General features: G+C 37.8%; 2 protein-coding genes across 3 annotated transcripts; both read left to right on the forward strand.

Annotated features, from left to right (window-relative positions):
* The first annotated feature begins 402 nt into the window (after positions 1–402).
* Positions 403–20,039, forward strand: LOC138307646 (beta-1,3-galactosyltransferase 1-like). Of its 2 annotated transcripts, XM_069248460.1 has the most exons (3): positions 403–715; positions 17,847–17,945; positions 18,383–20,039. In XM_069248460.1, the coding sequence occupies exon 3, from the start codon at positions 18,773–18,775 to the stop codon at positions 19,919–19,921; it is 1,149 nt and encodes a 382-aa protein (XP_069104561.1). In that variant the 5' UTR covers positions 403–715; positions 17,847–17,945; positions 18,383–18,772; the 3' UTR covers positions 19,922–20,039. The 2 variants fall into 2 exon arrangements, with proteins under 2 accessions (XP_069104561.1, XP_069104563.1); XM_069248462.1 differs by lacking the exons at positions 403–715; positions 17,847–17,945 and adding an exon at positions 17,961–18,071.
* Positions 9,744–12,593, forward strand: LOC138307854 (beta-1,3-galactosyltransferase brn-like). Its single transcript, XM_069248764.1, has one exon. It carries the CDS (start codon positions 10,608–10,610, stop codon positions 11,934–11,936), a length of 1,329 nt encoding a protein of 442 aa, XP_069104865.1. The 5' UTR covers positions 9,744–10,607; the 3' UTR covers positions 11,937–12,593.
* Positions 20,040–21,956: the final 1,917 nt, after the last annotated feature.

A 21,956-nucleotide genomic window follows, 5' to 3' on the forward strand; every position in this document is an offset into this window, starting at 1 on the left:
TTTGATATACATCAAAAGAGCTGTATAACGGTACACTGTGGTTGACTGTGTGGCTTTGAAGTTGGGCGTCGCTCTCTCTGTAGTCTTCAAAGGAAATCCTTGCAGGCCTGTGATTGGTCAGATATTTTCTACTGAACTGCCTTCAGATTTACTATGAGATAGTCCAGGGGTGGATATAACGTCAGTTATTGTAACCCCTGGAGTATCGAGGATGCAATTTCACATTAGGCATAACAGTAATTTGTAACTATAAATAACTTTTTCGCCTGCGTACTGTATTGCATGTTTTACCTCCAATTTTGTTATAAAATACAGGGCATTTATCTCATTAATTACGGTTTCAGTACTACAGGAAGTGACGTAATGTCACAACATGTGTATTCGGCACGCGTGTCTCTTTAATGACCCTGGTCGATCTGATATGGTTGTGCATTTGAAACAACATAATGCAGAAATCACAATCATACAATCACGTTAAATCCTACAGGCCCTTACCGACCTTTGTAAAATGATATAGCCCACTGTTCACGACACGAACACATGGTAAACTTAGCGACTGTTCACAAAAAAGAAAACATATTCTATTCTTCAGCAAGAATTTGAGAGAGAAATTTAGAAAATAAGAAGAAGATTAATCTACCGAACGAAATCTTGTCACCCGTCGATCCGGGTAAATGGATTTGATTTAAAGTCTACAATACGTCTACATTGACAAGTAAGTTAAAGTTAACATATTTTTTTTATTAGCACTGTAACGTCTACATGTATATAGGTTTAATAATTAACAGATAACCAGATTCTACATAAAAATTCGTAGAATCGCGTGCAAAACCATACATTCTGGTTTTAATAAAGTTTCTACAACGTGTTTATAAGCATAATTAACCGTTCGCAGATATCACTATTTTTAACTTCATTGGGTTATGAAAAAAAAGTAATGCAAATGTGAGAATTCGTTATACCCCTATGGAATTTTAAAAATAAGGTCAATGCTTAATTCGAAAAGCATATTTCCGCAAACACATCTACAGACTGATTTGCATAATTGTTTATTGAAATGTTTTTTCGTGAAATGCATTAGCCGAGAAAGAAATCTGGTTAACAGTAATTATAAGGGTTGTTTGTTTAGAAACATCAACACTTTATGTGCAGGTATCTTTTACAAAAAGCGAGGATTGTGGCAAATATATTATCACTCATTTTTCCATTATTTAGATACTGGCTTTAGAATAAAGCGATTGTAACACTCTTATCTTTTTATAATATTTGGCATTTAAACCTACCATCACCTTTTTCAAGGCTGTTTGGTATATTAGTTACGTCCAGATTTTAAACAATGGTTAATTCATAGATAGGATTTTGTGGATAAATTCAGATCTGTTTTGACGTACCGTATTTTACCTTGTAAGCGCCCCTGTCACTAGAACCGTAGATTCCCCTTTTCTATACCTCATGGCTTTTTTAATTGCAGAGTGAAAAGTTGCCAATTTCTTTGTTGGTTTCTTTGTGCAATGATTTTCTGAAAGATCTAATTTTTTGGCCCATGAAACGCACCCCTCGTGCTATTGTCACAAGTTTAAACGTCAAAGGTGTTAATTGTGTCATAATTGTGACATTAGCTTTATTCTCTTTGTTTCCTTCAAAATGGCTGCTGAAAAATTGGAATGAAATACAAATGTATCGTTATGTTTAAATATGAGCAGCTCCTTATCATTATCAAAGACAGTTGTACAGGCTGGAAAAAGAAAACACACAGCTACTACTCTAGTATGTACATTTGTATAAAGAAATCTTGCCAATGAAATGTATGGATTTCTAAATTCTTACAAAAAATAACTCATTTATCACGAAATATTATTAATATTTATATTTATAAAATCGCGAACAAATCTTTGAAAACTTGCATAAAAAAACTTTGAGTGGACAAAAATGTTTACATGTAACTTCAGTAGTTACTACCACCGCCGTTATATCCACTTCAGTAGTTACTACCACTGCCGTTATATCCTACAGTAGTTACTACCACTGCCGTTATATCCTACAGTAGTTACTACCACTGCCGTTATATCCTACAGTAGTTACTACCACCGCCGTTATATCCTACAGTAGTTACTACCACTGCCGTTATATCCTACAGTAGTTACTACCACTGCCGTTATATCCTACAGTAGTTACTACCACTGCCGTTATATCCTACAGTAGTTACTACCACTGCCGTTATATCCTACAGTAGTAACTACCACTGCCGTTATATCCTACAGTAGTTTACTACCACCGCCGTTATATCCTACAGTAGTAACTACCACTGCCGTTATATCCTACAGTAGTTACTACCACCGCCGTTATATCCTACAGTAGTTACTACCACCGCCGTTATATCCTACAGTAGTTACTACCACTGCCGTTATATCCTACAGTAGTTACTACCACTGCCGTTATACCCTACAGTAGTTACTACCACTGCCGTTATACCCTACAGTAGTTACTACCACTGCCGTTATATCCTACAGTAGTTACTACCACCCCCGTTATATCCTACAGTAGTTACTACCACTGCCGTTACATCCTACAGTAGTTACTACCACCGCCGTTATATCCTACAGTAGTTACTACCACTGCCGTTATATCCTACAGTAGTTACTACCACTGCCGTTATATCCTACAGTAGTTACTACCACTGCCGTTATATCCTACAATAGTTACTACCACAGCCGTTATATCCTACAGTAGTTACTACCACCGCCGTTACATCCTACAGTAGTTACTACCACCGCCGTTATATCCTACAGTAGTTACTACCACTGCCGTTACATCCTACAGTAGTTACTACCACCGCCGTTATATCCTACAGTAGTTACTACCACTGCCGTTATATCCTACAGTAGTTACTACCACTGCCGTTCATCCTACAGTAGTTACTACCACCGCCGTTATATCCTACAGTAGTTACTACCACTGCCGTTACATCCTACAGTAGTTACTACCACTGCCGTTATACCCTACAGTAGTTACTACCACTGCCGTTATATCCTACAGTAGTTACTACCACCGCCGTTATATCCTACAGTAGTTACTACCACTGCCGTTACATCCTACAGTAGTTACTACCACTGCCGTTATATCCTACAGTAGTTACTACCACCGCCGTTATATCCTACAGTAGTTACTACCAATGCCGTTATATCCTACAGTAGTTACTACCACTGCCGTTATATCCTACAGTAGTTACTACCACTGCCGTTATATCCTACAGTAGTAACTACCACTGCCGTTATATCCTACAGTAGTTACTACCACCGCCGTTATATCCTACAGTAGTAACTACCACTGCCGTTATATCCTACAGTAGTTACTACCACCGCCGTTATATCCTACAGTAGTTACTACCACCGCCGTTATATCCTACAGTAGTTACTACCACTGCCGTTATATCTTACAGTAGTTACTACCACTGCCGTTATACCCTACAGTAGTTACTACCACTGCCGTTATACCCTACAGTAGTTACTACCACTGCCGTTATATCCTACAGTAGTTACTACCACCCCCGTTATATCCTACAGTAGTTACTACCACTGCCGTTACATCCTACAGTAGTTACTACCACCGCCGTTATATCCTACAGTAGTTACTACCACTGCCGTTATATCCTACAGTAGTTACTACCACTGCCGTTATATCCTACAATAGTTACTACCACAGCCGTTATATCCTACAGTAGTTACTACCACCGCCGTTACATCCTACAGTAGTTACTACCACCGCCGTTATATCCTACAGTAGTTACTACCACTGCCGTTACATCCTACAGTAGTTACTACCACCGCCGTTATATCCTACAGTAGTTACTACCACTGCCGTTATATCCTACAGTAGTTACTACCACTGCCGTTCATCCTACAGTAGTTACTACCACCGCCGTTATATCCTACAGTAGTTACTACCACTGCCGTTATATCCTACAGTAGTTACTACCACTGCCGTTATATCCTACAGTAGTTACTACCACTGCCGTTATATCCTACAGTAGTTACTACCACTGCCGTTATATCCTACAGTAGTTACTACCACTGCCGTTATATCCTACAGTAGTTACTACCACTGCCGTTATATCCTACAGTAGTTACTACCACTGCCGTTATATCCTACAGTAGTTACTACCACCGCCGTTATATCCTACAGTAGTTACTACCACTGCCGTTATATCCTACAGTAGTTACTACCACTGCCGTTATATCCTACAGTAGTTACTACCACTGCCGTTATATCCTACAGTAGTTACTACCACTGCCGTTATATCCTACAGTAGTTACTACCACTGCCGTTATATCCTACAGTAGTTACTACCACTGCCGTTACATCCTACAGTAGTTACTACCACTGCCGTTATATCCTACAGTAGTTACTACCACTGCCGTTATATCCTACAGTAGTTACTACCACTGCCGTTATATCCTACAGTAGTTACTACCACTGCCGTTATATCCTACAGTAGTTACTACCACTGCCGTTATATCCAACAGTAGTTACTACCACAGCCGTTATATCCTACAGTAGTTACTACCACTGCCGTTATATCCTACAGTAGTTACTACCACTGCCGTTATATCCTACTGTAGTTACTGCCACCCCCGTTATATCCTACAGTAGTTACTACCACTGCCGTTACATCCTACAGTAGTTACTACCACCGCCGTTATATCCTACAGTAGTTACTACCACCGCCGTTATACCCTACAGTAGTTACTACCACTGCCGTTATATCCTACAGTAGTTACTACCACTGCCGTTATATCCTACAGTAGTTACTACCACCGCCGTTATATCCTACAGTAGTTACTACCACTGCCGTTACATCCTACAGTAGTTACTACCACTGCCGTTACATCCTACAGTAGTTACTACCACTGCCGTTATATCCTACAGTAGTTACTACCACCGCCGTTATATCCTACAGTAGTTACTACCACTGCCGTTATATCCTACAGTAGTTACTACCACTGCCGTTATATCCTACAGTAGTTACTACCACAGCCGTTATATCCTACAGTAGTTACTACCACTGCCGTTATATCCTACAGTAGTTACTACCACTGCCGTTATATCCTACTGTAGTTACTGCCACCCCCGTTATATCCTACAGTAGTTACTACCACTGCCGTTACATCCTACAGTAGTTACTACCACTGCCGTTATATCCTACAGTAGTTATCCTACAGTAGTTTCTACCACTGCCGTTATATCCTACAGTAGTTACTACCACTGCCGTTATATCCTACAGTAGTTACTACCACTGCCGTTATATCCTACAGTAGTTACTACCACTGAGGTTATATCCTACAGTAGTTACTACCAATGCCGTTATATCCTACAGTAGTTACTACCACTGCCGTTATATCCTACAGTAGTTACTACCACTGCCGTTACATCCTACAGTAGTTACTACCACTGCCGTTATATCCTACAGTAGTTATCCTACAGTAGTTACTACCACTGCCGTTATATCCTACAGTAGTTACTACCACTGCCGTTATATCCTACAGTAGTTATTACCACTGCCGTTATATCCTACAGTAGTTACTACCACTGCCGTTATATCCTACAGTAGTTACTACCACTGCCGTTATATCCTACAGTAGTTACTACCACTGCCGTTATATCCTACAGTAGTTACTACCACTGCCGTTATATCCTACAGTAGTTACTACCACCGCCGTTATATCCTACAGTAGTTACTACCACCGCCGTTATATCCTACAGTAGTTACTACCACTGCCGTTATATCCTACAGTAGTTACTACCACTGCCGTTATATCCTACAGTAGTTACTACCACCGCCGTTATATCCTACAGTAGTTACTACCACCGCCGTTATATCCTACAGTAGTTACTACCACTGCCGTTACATCCTACAGTAGTTACTACCACTGCCGTTATATCCTACAGTAGTTACTACCACTGCCGTTATATCCTACAGTAGTTACTACCACTGCCGTTATATCCTACAGTAGTTACTACCACCGCCGTTATATCCTACAGTAGTTACTACCACTGCCGTTATATCCTACAGTAGTTACTACCACCGCCGTTATATCCTACAGTAGTTACTACCACTGCCGTTATATCCTACAGTAGTTACTACCACTGCCGTTATATCCTACAGTAGTTACTACCACCGCCGTTATACCCTACAGTAGGTACTACCACCGCCGTTATATCCTACAGTAGTTACTACCACTGCCGTTATATCCTAAACTGAAATATGTCAGAGTAAAAACTGAAGGTTTTGTGTGCGACAACAGATGATACATGTTGTTTGGTCCTTTGATGTATACCAAAAGAATAAAATAACAACACAGTGTGGTCAACTCTATGGTTTTGAAGTTGTGCGTCAATCTCTCCGTCTCTGTCTCTCTCTATCTCTCTCTCTCTCTCTCTCTCTCTCTCTCTCTCTCTCTCTGTAATCTTCAATGGAAATCTCTGCAGACCTGTAATTGGACAGATTTTCGTTCCAGAACTGCCCCCAGTTTTACTATGAAATATTTCAGAGGGTGGATATAACGACATTGATATTAGCCCTAGGGGTATTCGGGATGCCTATCCCTATGAAACAATTGAAGGACTTCTCAGATTCGATACCACAGGCTATATTGAAATTAGGAAAGCCTATGCAAGAACAAGTGCACTTTCTATCCCAAACCTTCATAAGAAACTTTAAAAATGACTACATACTACATGTTTCCCAAACTTTGCTCTTAATTAACATTTTTACCACTGAAAACTCGTTTCGTTATATATAGCCAATAGTGACAGTTAATGCCAAAGCACTGGATTTAAGTTTGATATCTTGCATTGCCTTAAAATGAGTTTGAGATGCGGTTGAGGCAGAAAAGGAATAGTGGGTAATTTTAGGAAATTTAGATGAAGCCATTAACAACTGAGAAAGCATCGACACTATATATTTAAACTTTGTTAAAGATTTTGATAAGGTACCTAACAAACATATCTTGATAAAACTGGAAGGTCGTGGCATCAGTGAAAAAGATCTAGGAGTACTATTTAATAACAAAATTAAATTAAATTCATAGAACATGTGAGTCAATCCGTTAACAATTTCAGGTAGCACCATCTTGAGATTGGTATTTAGTTCATTTATTTACATAGACACTCCAATGTTTCTCACATTGTGCAAAAGTCTCATTAGACCAAATTACATAGAATACGACACTCAGAATTGAAATTGTCCTACATAGGGCAACAAAACGTTTTCTCTCTATTGAAAACCTCCCTTATTGCATCACACACAAAAAAAAGCTAGAACTTCCCACTCACAAAAGGAAAGGCTTGCTTGAAGTATACTCCTCCATGATTTAATTAACTTTATAAGGACAAGGTTTTTGCCAGGTCATTCCGATCTGTGGAGGCAATAGTGTGAAACTCTTTTAGAAACAGAGCAGGACGACTGTTACTAAATGTTTGTTTAACCGGCGACTATGGAACACCTTGCCTGGTTCTGTAGTAAAATCCTACGTCCTTAATACTTTCAAAAGTCGCCTAAATATTCACTGCCAAAAGGTACCCTCCAGTGGCGCAGCTAGGTCTGGATAGGTCTGCATGCCTGGGGGTGCAGGGGGCGACAGCCCCCTGCTCAGGGTCCAGGGGCGAAGCCCCGGTAGGGGGTATGGGGGGCGAAGCCCCCCAGATGCTGACGGGAAATTGTTACAACGTAGTAACCATTTTACTTCTTTGGTAACTATTAACGTATATACCAATGGTTAAATGGAGGTAACGATATTTAGTTGATAACCATTCAAAACTATACACAAAATCAGAACTGTGGTGATTTTTTTATATACATATAATAGTACTATACTAGACTCCCCTGACAAGTGCTCGAACAAAAAAACAACGGATTTTTGTCTGTAAAAAATAAAATAATAAGCAATGGGAGAATTTTGTGTTATTTCAACTGATGAAAAACTTATGGCGAATATTTTAAACAAAATTGATATTAAGTTTACGTAATTGCGTAAGAAGGGACCAGTCCTCGACCACCTCAATAAAAAAATTAAACATAGTATTTATGACCTATTTTTCTACATATTCTGTGCTATTTCTAACAATTACAATAACATTTTTTTTCTTAATCAACAATCTGTTCATGTTCTACAAAAATAAAAGTCAACTATTTCGTGAGTAGACACCGAAAATCATGGATTAACACGCGTTTTAACGGGGCGGGAAGTGAACTAAAGTTGAAAATTCACTTTGGCCAAGAACATATTGCAATTGCTATTTCAGTTGATTTGCTATCATTTAAATATAGTTATATGTTTTTAGAATATTTCTCACTTTTCATGCGATGTTGTTTATTTTGGTATTCGTAAGTGTTTCCCGATTCAAAATCCACATTTGCTTGAGGGAATTTGGTGAAGAAGTCTAATATTAACAACTAAATGCACGTGGTAACCGGAAATATATAGACTATTCTAATAAATTTCCAGAATGACCAATCTTCAAGACTGTCAAATGTGCACAAAGTTATGTTAGGCATACAGTTGGACATATCATATGTATTTATACGTAATTTATATTCAGCAGCGTTACGTGCATTCAAATGTGTTCTGACTGTACAAAAATGTAAGTCAGATTATTTATTGCATGCTTGAGCATGCAAGCATGCACGGGCGCTACGCCACTGCCCTCTAAGTTTTATCCCAGTTTTATATGGCCCAGCCGGATAACAACTAGGACGTGAAAACGGTATTGATAGATACACATTTGCATTTAATATATCATCAATTCAATTTAGCGTCTATACAGAGCAACTACCTATCATAAACTCAAAAGAAAATGTGATATTATCAACATGAGACCAAAGCCAAAAGCCACGTGCAACCGATCGAAATCCAAAGAGGCTGGAGATGATCAATGGGGTCGCTTTAAAGGTGCTCCACCGCCGACAGAGCATAAATGATACGCATCGTAACTGGTGTTTAATCTTGTATATATTTGTGTTATTAACACGAAAACTAATCTAAAATAATTTATTTTGCTTTTGGTGCATGTGCAATCAGTACTGCATTCTACATAAGACATAGTGCAACAGATTTTTTTCGGGATGCAATTAATTATTTCTGATATTTTTATCTTGAAGTAAAATTAGAAGCTCAAACTTTTCAGTGGTGATTATGGTGTAAAGTAAGTAACTTTTGTAACTGAAGAAAAATACTAAATCGTCTGCTCCTTTTTTTTGATAGTGAAAAAATACTGTTTGTTAGCGGTGGAGCATCTTTTATGATAACTGCTGTAGAGTTTATCACATTTTTACCCAATTGTGAAACATACATTTATATATATGTGGGGTAAAGTGTTGTATACAATTTATATTTCTAGCAGATCCAAGTGATTGAAAGCACTAGGAATCCCTCGGTGACTTTATAATATGTTATACGAACAGCCATACAGAATATATTCAAACCCCCTGATGTTTATCTCAGAACAATAAAATATAAACTAAAGACCAAGAATACGAGTAAGACATCTGATTAAATCTACAGGCTTTATAATGTACGTATTTGTGGACAGGTATTTTATCAATCTAGACTATAACAATGCGAACTTTACTTGAGTGTAACACTTGTAATGTTGGTTCAATGCCAATATCCAATCAATACATTGTTCCTGATTTGTTATACCTTTGTTACATACGAATCATGAATATACCGATACATACCATTGACTTTGACGGTCGGATGAATAGTTTATTATTGGGAATCAGGATGGGTTTTCGAGTGATAATGGCTAGGCATTCTGATGGTGATCATCCATGTACCCAATGAAGTGTGTAAATACAACGGGGGAATTAGTTACTTCATTAGTTCACTCTGTCAACCGTACCAGTGGACCTTTATTGTAGTTCAACGATGTCCAACTCGACACAGTGTGTCAAAACCTCGCATGGAGTCATCTAATATTTCTTCGTTATAACGGTGACCGAGATACCATACCATGTAAAGAGAGAATTAGGACAACAAGTAAACTGGTCAACTGTTTGGTGACGTTTTCAACTATAACAGAAGGATTTTGGATGAAATGCCAAATAATTTACATTCGGTGAACAGTGAATGACGTGAGTAAGCCTGGGATCCGAGAGTGACTTGATGACTAGCGAATTCTCCAATGTTTTGAAGCATCTACATGCAACATAAGTAAATTGGTCAACTGTAAGATTTCAACTCTAACACGAATACCTCGGATGGAATGCCATTGAAATAACATTCAATCAACAACGTGAATGTGGTGAATAAACTTCGGAAATACCAAATGATTGTGATAACATTATCCTAGAGTGACTTGTGTGGCTTGCGCATTCAACATTGTTTTGAAATATTTGCAGACGACACCAGAGGAATATTTATAGCAAATAATGGGTGTATCAATGAAAAATACATTTATCGTTGTATAATATGAAAAGATTAAATATAATTTGCGGGCAAATAGTGACATGGTGACATATTTGTAGCAAACGCGCCAAGTACACTTAGGGTAAAAGCTGGTAAAGCTAAAAGAAATTTGGAACACAAGTAGAGTATCCATTTATCAAAATGAACACTAAACAGTCATTATCAAGGGCACTCATTGCTTTACTCATTGTATTCGGCGTCTACAGGGTACAGAAGGACGCCATCATCTTCTCGCGAGATTTTGACAAACCACGTGCGTTAAGACTTGAACATACTGTTTGTAATCCTCGAGTTCTGATGGAGGTCCTGAAAATATCTAAAGTTAAAGGGGTGTCCGTGAAATATTCAACAGATGATCACCCCGCAGGTGAAGCTGCTTTGAATCTCCAAGATGAAAGAGTTTCCAACGCAACGACATCCCCTGACGAAGGTACAGCATCAAAGTTCGAGAACTCTTCTAAATCTGAAGGTGGAAAAATAATCAGCCATCCGAAAGTAATAGATACCACCAGAAAATCGCAACGGAACCAGACCCGGCTCAATGTTTATACCGCTTCTTCCGGAAAAGTTAGGCCAGTTATGTATGTTCGAAGTATACATCCTATGCACATTGACCTAAAAACGCACGTGCGGAGAAAGATTGAAGAAGGCATTGATATTGATGTAATTCCAATCAATGCACATCCTTTCAAATATATACATAGTCCCTCTGAGTGCGACTTCGAGCCAACAACAGATAGTTTCAATTTAGTTTTTCTTGTAAAATCAAGTGTTAGGAATTTCCCTATTCGTGACAGTATCAGGAAAACTTGGGGAAATGTAACGGACATCAAGAATGTTAAAGTTATGTTTCTGATCGCTTATCAGGAGACGGCACAGGCAGACATCGATAAAGAAGCCAGTTTGTCATCTGATATCATACAAGAGAATTTCATTGATGCGTATAAAAATAACACGTTAAAGACGATCATGGGATTTAATTGGGCAGTTGAAAAATGTTCTCAAAGTGATGTTCTATTTTTTGTTGACGATGATCATCTTGTCCACATCAGAAACGTTATGGCATATCTTAGAACATTCAACAGAATTCAAATGAAGAAACTATACGCAGGATTCCGTATTGAAAAACCAGAAGTAGACCGAAGGGACGGTTCCCCTTGGGGAATGTCCAATTATGACTTTTCGCACATTTTGTGGCCAGCTTATTTGAGAGGTGGGGCGTTTGTAATTTCTTCTGAAATCGCCCATCGCTTTGTTATAGGTTTTCCCTTTGTCAAATTGTTGTCTGTCGATGATTCTTACCTTGGCATTGTGGCGGACAAACTTGGGATACTACCTCAGCATGAACACAGGTTTAAAATGGACAAGTTGAACCTGACATCATGTCCGGACTATTTTGTGTATAATGACTACAAAAATCCACAGGAAATCAAATCTGCTTGGAGAACGATTTCCACACAGGATTCATAAGAAGGCTTCATCCATTGTCATGTCGTGTTAATTATAAAATTTCTACAGATTCTGTCGAAGACAAAGACAAAATACAACAAAAGACAAATCTTTGTTACATAAGGAATATCTTATACCCAAGTAATATCTCGCCTACTTTACGTTTTAACGTTTAGAGGGTCATTAAGACTAGTAATAGGCGGAGTTATGTAGGCGTTGATAAACCCGTAACTACCTATAATTGATTAATGTAGATAATTTGTTGTGCAATAACATAAATTATAACTCAGGATACCTTTCTCATCAAAATCAATATATCTACTGATGTTTGGATTATTGTTTGCATTAATCCGTGCGTATTTTCACGATGGTATAAAATGTGTTAAGTATTCTTCTTTTTTAGTTTTATAATCGACAACTTAAATAAATGAGGAGAATATCGAAAATGCCATCATCTTGTGAGAGCAAAGATATCATAAAGATATAAAAGCCTGTTTTGTTCGCTCTCTTCCGTCGTAATTTGGTCAAATAAGGTCAAATTAGGTCCTTAGGGTATTATACCATGCTCAAACTGTCATATTGATGAATGTTAACGAGTAGTCCTCGAGATGACAAATTGTTTTCTTTCTGAAGAAATTTAAGACGTATTACCCAAAAAAATCGACATCATTTCGATAACATGTCAAGATGGTCTGGTGACCTGGCTCGTCAATATGACAAATTACGTGTCATTTCCCCATGGCAATATAAATGTTGGTCCGAAATACTATCATATACTTTTCACATATTGAATATTTAGTGTGGTGTAGTAGCGTGAGCAAGTGTATTTGACTTGGTGATTGGGCGTCAAGTTCAAGTCCCGCATAGGGTACTGTAGACATAGAATTGTCTTCCGTCGTCATTTTTTGTTTCAGAGATATTTATGAATTATAAAAGATATTTTGAAATTTCAAAAGATATTTCATGTAAATGTTATATAAGATCTTTGCATCTTTTTTAGATATCTAATTAGTAATAGTTTCCTTATATAACAAAGCTATGATGTTCGTCCCTTTGTTTCAAGGTACGTTCGATAGAGAATGTTTTCCGTGGTCTACCCTTTTCTGAAGTATACACCCGATGCATTGTAACTTTAGTGTAAGTAAGGAATAGTTTCCTGTTTAATGATATTTTATATAAATTGAGCAGACATCGAGTCTATCGTTACATTTTCTTCTCCGGATTCTATGATTCAATGTCTGTGACATCAAAATATTTCTATTACACATCATCCTCGATACTCCAGGGGTTACTATTACTGACGTTATATCCACCCCTGGACACATAGTAAACCTGGAAGCAGTTCCGAAGAAAAATCTGGCCAATCACAGGCCTGCAATGACTTCCTTTGAAGGCTACAGAAAGACCAACGCCAAATTTCAAAGCCACATAGTTAACCATTATACGGCTCTTTTAGAGTATATCAAAGGACGAAATTAACTGCGATTACTGATATAGCCCAGGGGTGGATATAACGACAGTTATAGTAACCCCTGGAATATTGAGGATGATTACACATATATGATTACACATATAAGTCAAACCCGTCGATAAAAGACTGCAAAATGACATATTGAAATCCAAAATTTTCCTTTATAGACAGGTGTCCTTTATAGCAGATTTAATGGTATCTTTCGATACCGGACATAGTTGTTAACAGACAATATTATAGGCCAAGTATAAGGAATTTCACTCTCCATTCTGTATTAATTATACTATCGTTATATCCACTTCCGGAATATTTCATAACAAATTTGAAGGCAGTTCAGGAGAAAATAGCTGACCAATCACAGACCTGGAGAGACTTCCTTTGAAGATTATGGAGAGAGCGACGCCCAACATCAAAGCTACACAGTCAACCACAGTTTACTGTTATCAGATCCTTTTGATGCACATTAAAGGACCAAACTATCTGTCTCATCTAGTGTCGCCCACAGAGCCTTGAGTTTTGTTATGAAATATCCAGAGGTGGATATAACGACAGTAACACACTGTAGCAACTATATGAATATCGAAGATAACTTCTATCCAATGTTAATTTTGTTCGTATCGTGCAATACGTAATGTGTTGATAGGGTAAATCGGTTATATTAATAAAAAGAACTTTGTCTCGAATGAGTTGATGTGCTTATTTTGTATACTAAAATTTAATCGGAGTATCACTTTAACATAGAAAACGCTAAATGTATATGCTCTAGTATATGTAGTGTGAAAAACGCTTTTAGAAATCATGTTTCTAACGTTGGCATATACATATGACTAGTCTTTACTCCCATTGTGCGTCACGGCGATGACTTTGAATGGCGATCTATTTAGTTTTATTTAAAACACTGATCATGTCTGTGCTGAAATAAGGCATACCTACAACCAACCTAAAACAAAAGAAAGATTTAAAGCCTGATATATTTAATCTCTTTGTTGTATATAACTATAGGTATACATTGTAGTCAAATACTATTGTTCTTTTTGTCCATTCACAAATGTGTGTGTTCTAATGTCAACCAAGTAGTGAGATACCTTTAACAGATAGCATTCACAAAGCATGACTGAACACACGAATCGTTTAACGACAACTTGGTCCATTTACATGAACATTGCTTACCGTAATGACAGTTTATAACATAGGAAATCCTTTACCTTATTACTCACCATAGTAAAGCATTAAAGTATTTAAAGAAGGATCCATAACTTATTTTGAAACTTCTGCAGTGGCGTAGGAAGATGAAACGTCATGGGGGGGGCAAAGGTCCTCAATATTTTGTAAAAAAAAAAAAAAAAAAAAAAAACGGCACACCTACAGGAGGAGATTCATTCAACTCCCAACCATATAATATATGCTTTATGTACATTTTTCATATATCACTAAATTTAATCCTTGTACACATTTATAGACAGTGGGGTCGCTAAAAGGAAATTAACGAATACGCAAATTGGCCGAATTAGCGTGTGGAGCGTCGAAGGCGCGAGATTTTGGTGTTTTATTAGGGATCTGAGGGTGACCCCCTGGATGAGTTTTATGTATTTTGATGATTTTGCGATCGCCCGACAGCCCAAGATTTGGTGTTTGGGGGTCCGGGGGTCTCCCCCGGGAAAAAAAAATACGATTTAGAATGGCTGAGATGAGTTTTACGATGCATTTTGATGAATTTGCGAGCGCCCAAAGGCGTGAGAATTTGGTGTTAGGGGGGTCCGGGGGTCTCCCCCGGGAAAAAAATTACGATTTAGAATGGCTTAGATTTTGCGAGCGCCCAAAGGCGTGAGAATTTGGTGTTAGGGGGGTCCGGGGGTCTCCCCCGGGAAAAAAATTACGATTTAGAATGGCTGAGATGAGTTTTACGATAAAGTTTAATGAGTATAAAGCGTTCTTAACATGGTAATTTTTCGATTTAAAGCTACCTGCATTTAGAAATGATAATTGTGTCGTCATAACATTATGCAACTCTACTCGATCTGAATATACCGGCTTCACACCAACGGCACATTGTTGTGTAACATAAAAAAAAATGATTAATTGTCTCGCTAAGACATATAAACATATTGATCTTTTAAGAAACATTTTTTTTTAAATAGCACATAGAATCCATTGATGGACATTTTTAGTCAAGTTTGTGTGTATTGAATTTTCACTATTTAAGGTTTGACATTATGTGCTTGAACGTTTTAGGAAATGCGCCGCGCAGCGGAAAATTTTCTAGAATGAAGTACGAAAAATGTGTATGAAGACCCTTTTTTCTTTCAAATAAGCATTTTTAGAAAATTTCAGTCAGCGAAAAGGGGGGGGGGGGGGGGGGGGGCAAAAAGACATGTTTGCCCCCCCGTCCTGGGGAACGGGGGGGGCAGTTGCCCCCCTGCCCCCCCTGCCCCCCCGCTTCCTACGCCCCTGTTCTGTAATGCTTTCCTATAGTGGAATTAAAGATGTTCCACCGCCGACGGACCATAAACGATACTCATCATTTGGACTATAATTGGTGTTTAATCGTGTAAATGTATGTCTAATTAACACAAAAAATAATACGAAATGATTTATTTTGCTTTTGGTACATGCGCAATCAGTACTTCATTCAATATAGGATATAGTGCCACTGATTTTTTTCGGGATGCAAAAAAATATTTTTGGTATTTTCATCTTGAAGTGAAATAAGAAGCTCAAACTTGGTAATGGTGTAAATTAAGTAACTTTTGTAACCGAAGACAAATACTAAATCGCCTGCTCCTGTATTTGATAGAGAAAAAGTACCGTTTGTCAGCGGTGGAGCATCTTTAAGATAATGACTGTTAATTAAAGTGGAACCTAGATTATTTAAATCCATATATAGTATGTGTTGACTTGGTTTTGTTCTACGTCACAATAGCAGTCAAGGTCACTGAAAATGTCTAAGATGTTTTGTGGTTTCAACACCATCGCCCGGCACTATAAAACTTTCTCATCAGACTTTTTTTTACTTAAGTCTATGTAAAATCATATATTTGAGTAAAAATGTCTGTCTGGGAATAGTCTCGCAAATAAGGGATTGGTATATTAAACTACATATGTAGGTAAGTGCAGTTCATTTTCAATTGAAATATATTGCAATGCCTAATATAATAATGTGTGTGTGAAAACTCAGTTGAATCTCGTTATCTAAAAGATATTTGTCAGGCAGGTCTTACTTGAGTATAAATGACAATTCGTAAATCTGTATGGAACTACTTTCAGCAACGCACTATCGTGATTACTTCAGCTCTAAATAACAAATAACTAATAAAGTCTTTTATTAACACACATACATGTACTGAATTTATAGAATACAGTCAAGCAATCGTTTGTAAAAAGCTGTAAAGAGTCGATGAAGGTATCCATTGCTGAATATAGTGATGAGACAACAGTTGTCGCGGAAGGTCGTTGTGGGAGCACTGCAAAACTAGTAGCTTCACTTTGACCATATTGAAGCCTATTGTCCATATTTAGCTCTGGATATCTTAACGTCATTATTGTGTATCCGAGTCTGCTGGAGAAGCTGTTTGTCCAATGATATAACATTATCACAAAGGCTCCATCTGAGATTTCGTTTTCATTTCACATCAATCTAGTGTCTTTTTTAGCACTGTCTCAATTTTCCTCCTGAATGCAAGACTACTTCCATCTCCTTGTTGTGACCCGCTTGTGTTAAAGTAGTAAAAATCGAGTTGGTGCTGTTTAGAATTCATCTTTCTAACGGATGGGCTGAACGGTGTGGAGTGGATCCTGTTCAGTATAGACTTTGTGATGATGTATTCGACTTGCAAGGAAACATCATAGCATTCCATACAACCTTTCTCTTCAAGCACGTTGGAAAATATAAACCACTGCTAGTCGAACAATGGATAAATTGTTATGTAAAACAATTACAAAACACTATTTAGGCAATTGCATGGTTTTTTTTTTTTCATTCAAAGTTTTGATTGATTTTCATGAACATGTTATTACAGAGAACGATGAATACAATTCATCACAATACCAATAATATGTCTTACATTACAATTTTGTATATATGCAACAAGTAACAATTGGACATACATATTTACACAAACCCTACAAGACCAACATTTCATCTATCTACAATATGTGAATTGTCAAAGAGACAACTAAATTCAATGGTTTTCTTTTTCAAATAAGGCATGTCATCCTCCCCATCTTATAAGGTATACATTACCTTTTCCAAGGCAATTGCATGTTTAATGATCTGCAGATTTCATTTGGATTTAGATTGTTATATGACAAAATGGTTAATATTAATTTAAATTCTTGAAAAACATTTAATGTAAAATGCTTTTCGTAGCATAGATAGCATGTTTACACAGGATTTTGTATACCACATCTATTGTTTATTTTGAGAATTTGACATAATTGTTCGTCTATTTATCTATTTATAGATGATGAGACGAAGACCAGGACGAGAAATGTACTCAAATCGAGGCTCAGAACCCGGATGCTATATGGCGTACCCGATAAAGTTGCTTCTTTCTCTTAAGGTACAATATGATTGGCGATTGTCCAGAACATCGCTAGAATTGCTGTTGAGCATAATTTAACGACAACAATACATGGTTGAAATTGATTACAGAAGGCATGATATTCATAGAACGTTGCATCTTCAGGTAACAATTCAGTTTTTGCACTTTTTGGTCATATTCGACCTGGTCCATTGCTTTTCTTTGCTGATACAATACAATACATTAAATTATAATTTCATACAAATAACATTAACTCTTGTGAGAAAATAGAAAAATAATTCGTTTCTAGTTCAGGTTAAGTCATATCATGTAATGCAATAATGTTCAAGAGTCAAGTAACACAGACTACTAGTAAGCTTGATCTCCAATCCTATTGACATATTGATATCACTTTGTCAATACAATATTTCGAATTTGGAAATTGAAATGCTATAATGTTTTCTGTTTAATTACAGAGAAGCAGAATAAGTTTTCTTCAGCATCCAATACTTCATGCCAGCATACGTTATACGTTAGGTCGCCATCGAAGCACAAGTTATCAACAACGAGTTTTTATAAGGATCAACAATTTCATGACAGCACAGGTTATAACATCAAGCTGTTATCGCAATTAACAACTTGACGACAACAGAAGTTATATACAAGGAAATGGTGCTGGCTGAACAGCAAACCCAAACTTCGGAACATATGGAAGGATCTGATGTCATCATACTATTCAATAATCGAAAAAATAAATAGCATGAGTTTAAAAACAACTTTAATGACAGTTTTGACTTTGGCATGGATTGTTTACATATTGCGTTGTATATACAGAGATATATCGTTATTATCAGGAACTAGTTTCCATGGTGACCAGCCGGTGGACTTCCGGTATGGAATGTCGATATGTAACCCATACATTCTTCACGAATTCATGGAGAAAATGGAAAAAGAGAAGTGTCACAGAAAATAGTACATGGACTGAAAGACACAAGACAAAAGAGGCGGATGCTTCAGTAAATTTGACATTTGAACCACCATTTACATATTATATGCCCAGTATTCATCCGCTTCATATTGATTTGAGAACATTAGTTCAGCGTCACATTAAGAATGGCGTACCTTTTCCCGTGTCTCCCATCAACCCTCATCCTTACAAATACATCCATCGTCCACCGCAGTGCGAGTTCAACACATCAAAGGACAATTTAACAATCATGGTATTAATCAAATCGTATACCAAACATTCTGTTCAGCGTTACGCCATCCGCGAGACCTGGGGAAAGGCAAATCTCTATCCAAATGTAAAAGTTGCATTCCTTTTGGCTGAAGCCAATAATTTCCAACGTTACGTAGAGTCTGAAGTTTCGTTGTATAATGACGTTATACAAGAGGATTTCACTGATAACTACTGGAATAACACTATTAAGACAATAATGGGGTTTAATTGGGTGACGTCATACTGTCCCACAGCTAAAATCGTCATATTTGCTGATGATGACCATTTGCTCCATATGGGAAATATCATGGCGTTTCTCCGTAGAATCTCTTCGGATAAAATGAAAACATTGTATGCCGGATACCTGATAGAAGACGGGTTGGTAAACAGAGGTAAAAATAGCTCAACAATACCCGTCACCGAGTACCCGTATCCAACATGGCCGCCGTATCTAAGAGGAGGTTCATTTTTAATGTCACTGGAAGTGGCGAAATCGTTCGCGACGGCTTTTCCCTATGTGAAGTCACTTCCGGTTGACGATGCTTACTTAGGCATTGTAGCCTATAAACTAAACATAGCCGCTTTACATGATAATAGATTTATGCAGAAAAGAGAACGACTCAAAAGGTACAGGAAGACCCATTTTTCTTTTAATGACTATAAGACTCGTGAAAGACTCGTCGCAGCATGGAACACCATTTCACTTCCGGATACTGCCCAGTTTATCAAACAAAAACAGTACATCGATAAATCCTCTGGGAAGTCAAGAATACGTATTTCAAATAAGTACTCGTGACACTTCCACCCATATTGCATCATCGAAATTCCAGGGGTTCCAATCACTTATCCAATCACTTACGATCTCTACACCCCCATCTTCGATACTCCAGGGGTTATGATCACTTACGATCTCTACACCCCTGGATTTTCTCATGGTATAACTGCAGGCAACAGAACAGAACAGGTAATTAAGTCCTTTGGTGTACATCAAAAGAGCCGTATAACGGTACATTGTGGTTGACTGTGTGGCTTTGAAGATTTGCGATACTTTCTCTGTAGTCTTCAAGGATTATTTTTGCAGGCCTGTGATTGGTTCAGATTTGTTCCCCTGGACTGCCTTCAGTTTTACTATGAGATTGTCCAGGGGTGTAGAGATCGTAAGTGATCGAAACCCCTGGAGTATCGAGGATGCCTATCATGATGTAGTCCATCCTCGGCACTCCAGGTGTTACTATTATTGTCGTTATATCCATCTTTGGTTTGAACTTTCTCATAGAAAAACTGAAAGCAGCACAAGAGAACATATCTTACCAATCACAGGCCTGCAAAGACTTGCTTTGAAAATGAGAGAGAGAGAGAGAGAGAGAGAGAGAGAATGAGAGAGAGAGAGAGAGAGAGAGACGCCCAACTTCAAAGTCACACAGTCAACCACATCGCACCGTTATACGATTATTTTGATGTACATCAAAGGACTAAATTACCTGTTCTGTTCTGTTGCCTCCAATTTTACTATGAGATAGTCCAGTGGTGTATAGATCGTAAGTGATCGGAACCCCTGGGGTATCGAGGATGGTCCAGGGATGGATATAAAGTAAGTAATAGTAATCACAGGAGTATCAAGGATTGATCTAGTCCAAGCCATACAAGTACCATAGTAGTATCATATGTAAAACGTTTAAATGTATCTCTTATTCTTCATCTTTTTTTTTGTTTTATTTGTATCGAGTTGATTGCCGTGCATCTTCGATACTCAAGGGGTTACTATCTCTGTCAATACAGCCACCCCTGGAATGTGGCATGGCAAATTTGAAGACAACAGACGATATATGTACTGTAATTGACTGGTTGACTATGATGCTTTGAAGTTGGGCGTCGCTATCTATAATCTCCCAGGAAAGTTTCTGCAGTCATGTGACTAGTCATTTTATTTCTCACGAACCGCCTTGAGTTGAACTTTGAGATAGTCCAGGGTGGATATAACGACAGTGATAGTAACCTCTGGAGAAACGAGGGTGACCTGTTGTTAACCAGCAAAGGATTTTGATTACTAATTATCTGGGTGCTGCAACATGGAAATATTTTCACTCGATGGCACTAAGCAGGCTTCCATAGACTCATCCATCTTCGATACTCCAGGGGTTCCGATCATATACGGTCTCTTCACCCCTGGACTATCTCCAAGTAAAACTGAAGGACAACAGAACAGAAAACAGTTTAAGTCCTTTGATGTGCATTAAAAGAGCCGTATAACGGTACACTGTAGTTGACTGTGTAGCTTTGATGTTAGGCGTCGCTCTCTCTGTAGTCTTCAAAGAATTTTTAGCAGGCCTATGAATGGTTCAGATTTGTTCCCCTGAGCTGTCTCCAGTTTAACTATGAGATAGTCCAGGGATGTAGAGATCGTAAGTGATCGGAACCCCTAGAGTTTCGAGGATGACCTTCCTCAAGCTATTTTCTAAAGATCATTCACCCCTGAACATTCATAATGAACTATCCCAGATAAGGTGACATACACAGATATTTTAAGAGCTCGACTATACAACACATGTATAACAGCAAAATTAAAGCTTCCGGCCATCTTCAAAAATGTAAAATCTGTTTAAGTAAAACTTTTCTATAAAGATCAAATGCAATGACGTCATTCATTTGTGGAGAATAATGTACATATGAGTACATGTGTACCAAAACGAACGCTATAAAACATGTAATGAGGAACATTTCCTTTTGCGAGAGATCTAGTGTTTATGTAAGCGTCGTCCTCAATATTTCAGGGGTTACTATCACTGTCGTAATATCCACCCCTGTACTTTGTCATTAAAAACAACTGAAGG

This window comes from Argopecten irradians, chromosome 14 (genome assembly GCF_041381155.1).
Source record: "Argopecten irradians isolate NY chromosome 14, Ai_NY, whole genome shotgun sequence".
In the NCBI taxonomy this organism is placed as follows: Eukaryota; Metazoa; Mollusca; class Bivalvia; order Pectinida; family Pectinidae; genus Argopecten; species Argopecten irradians.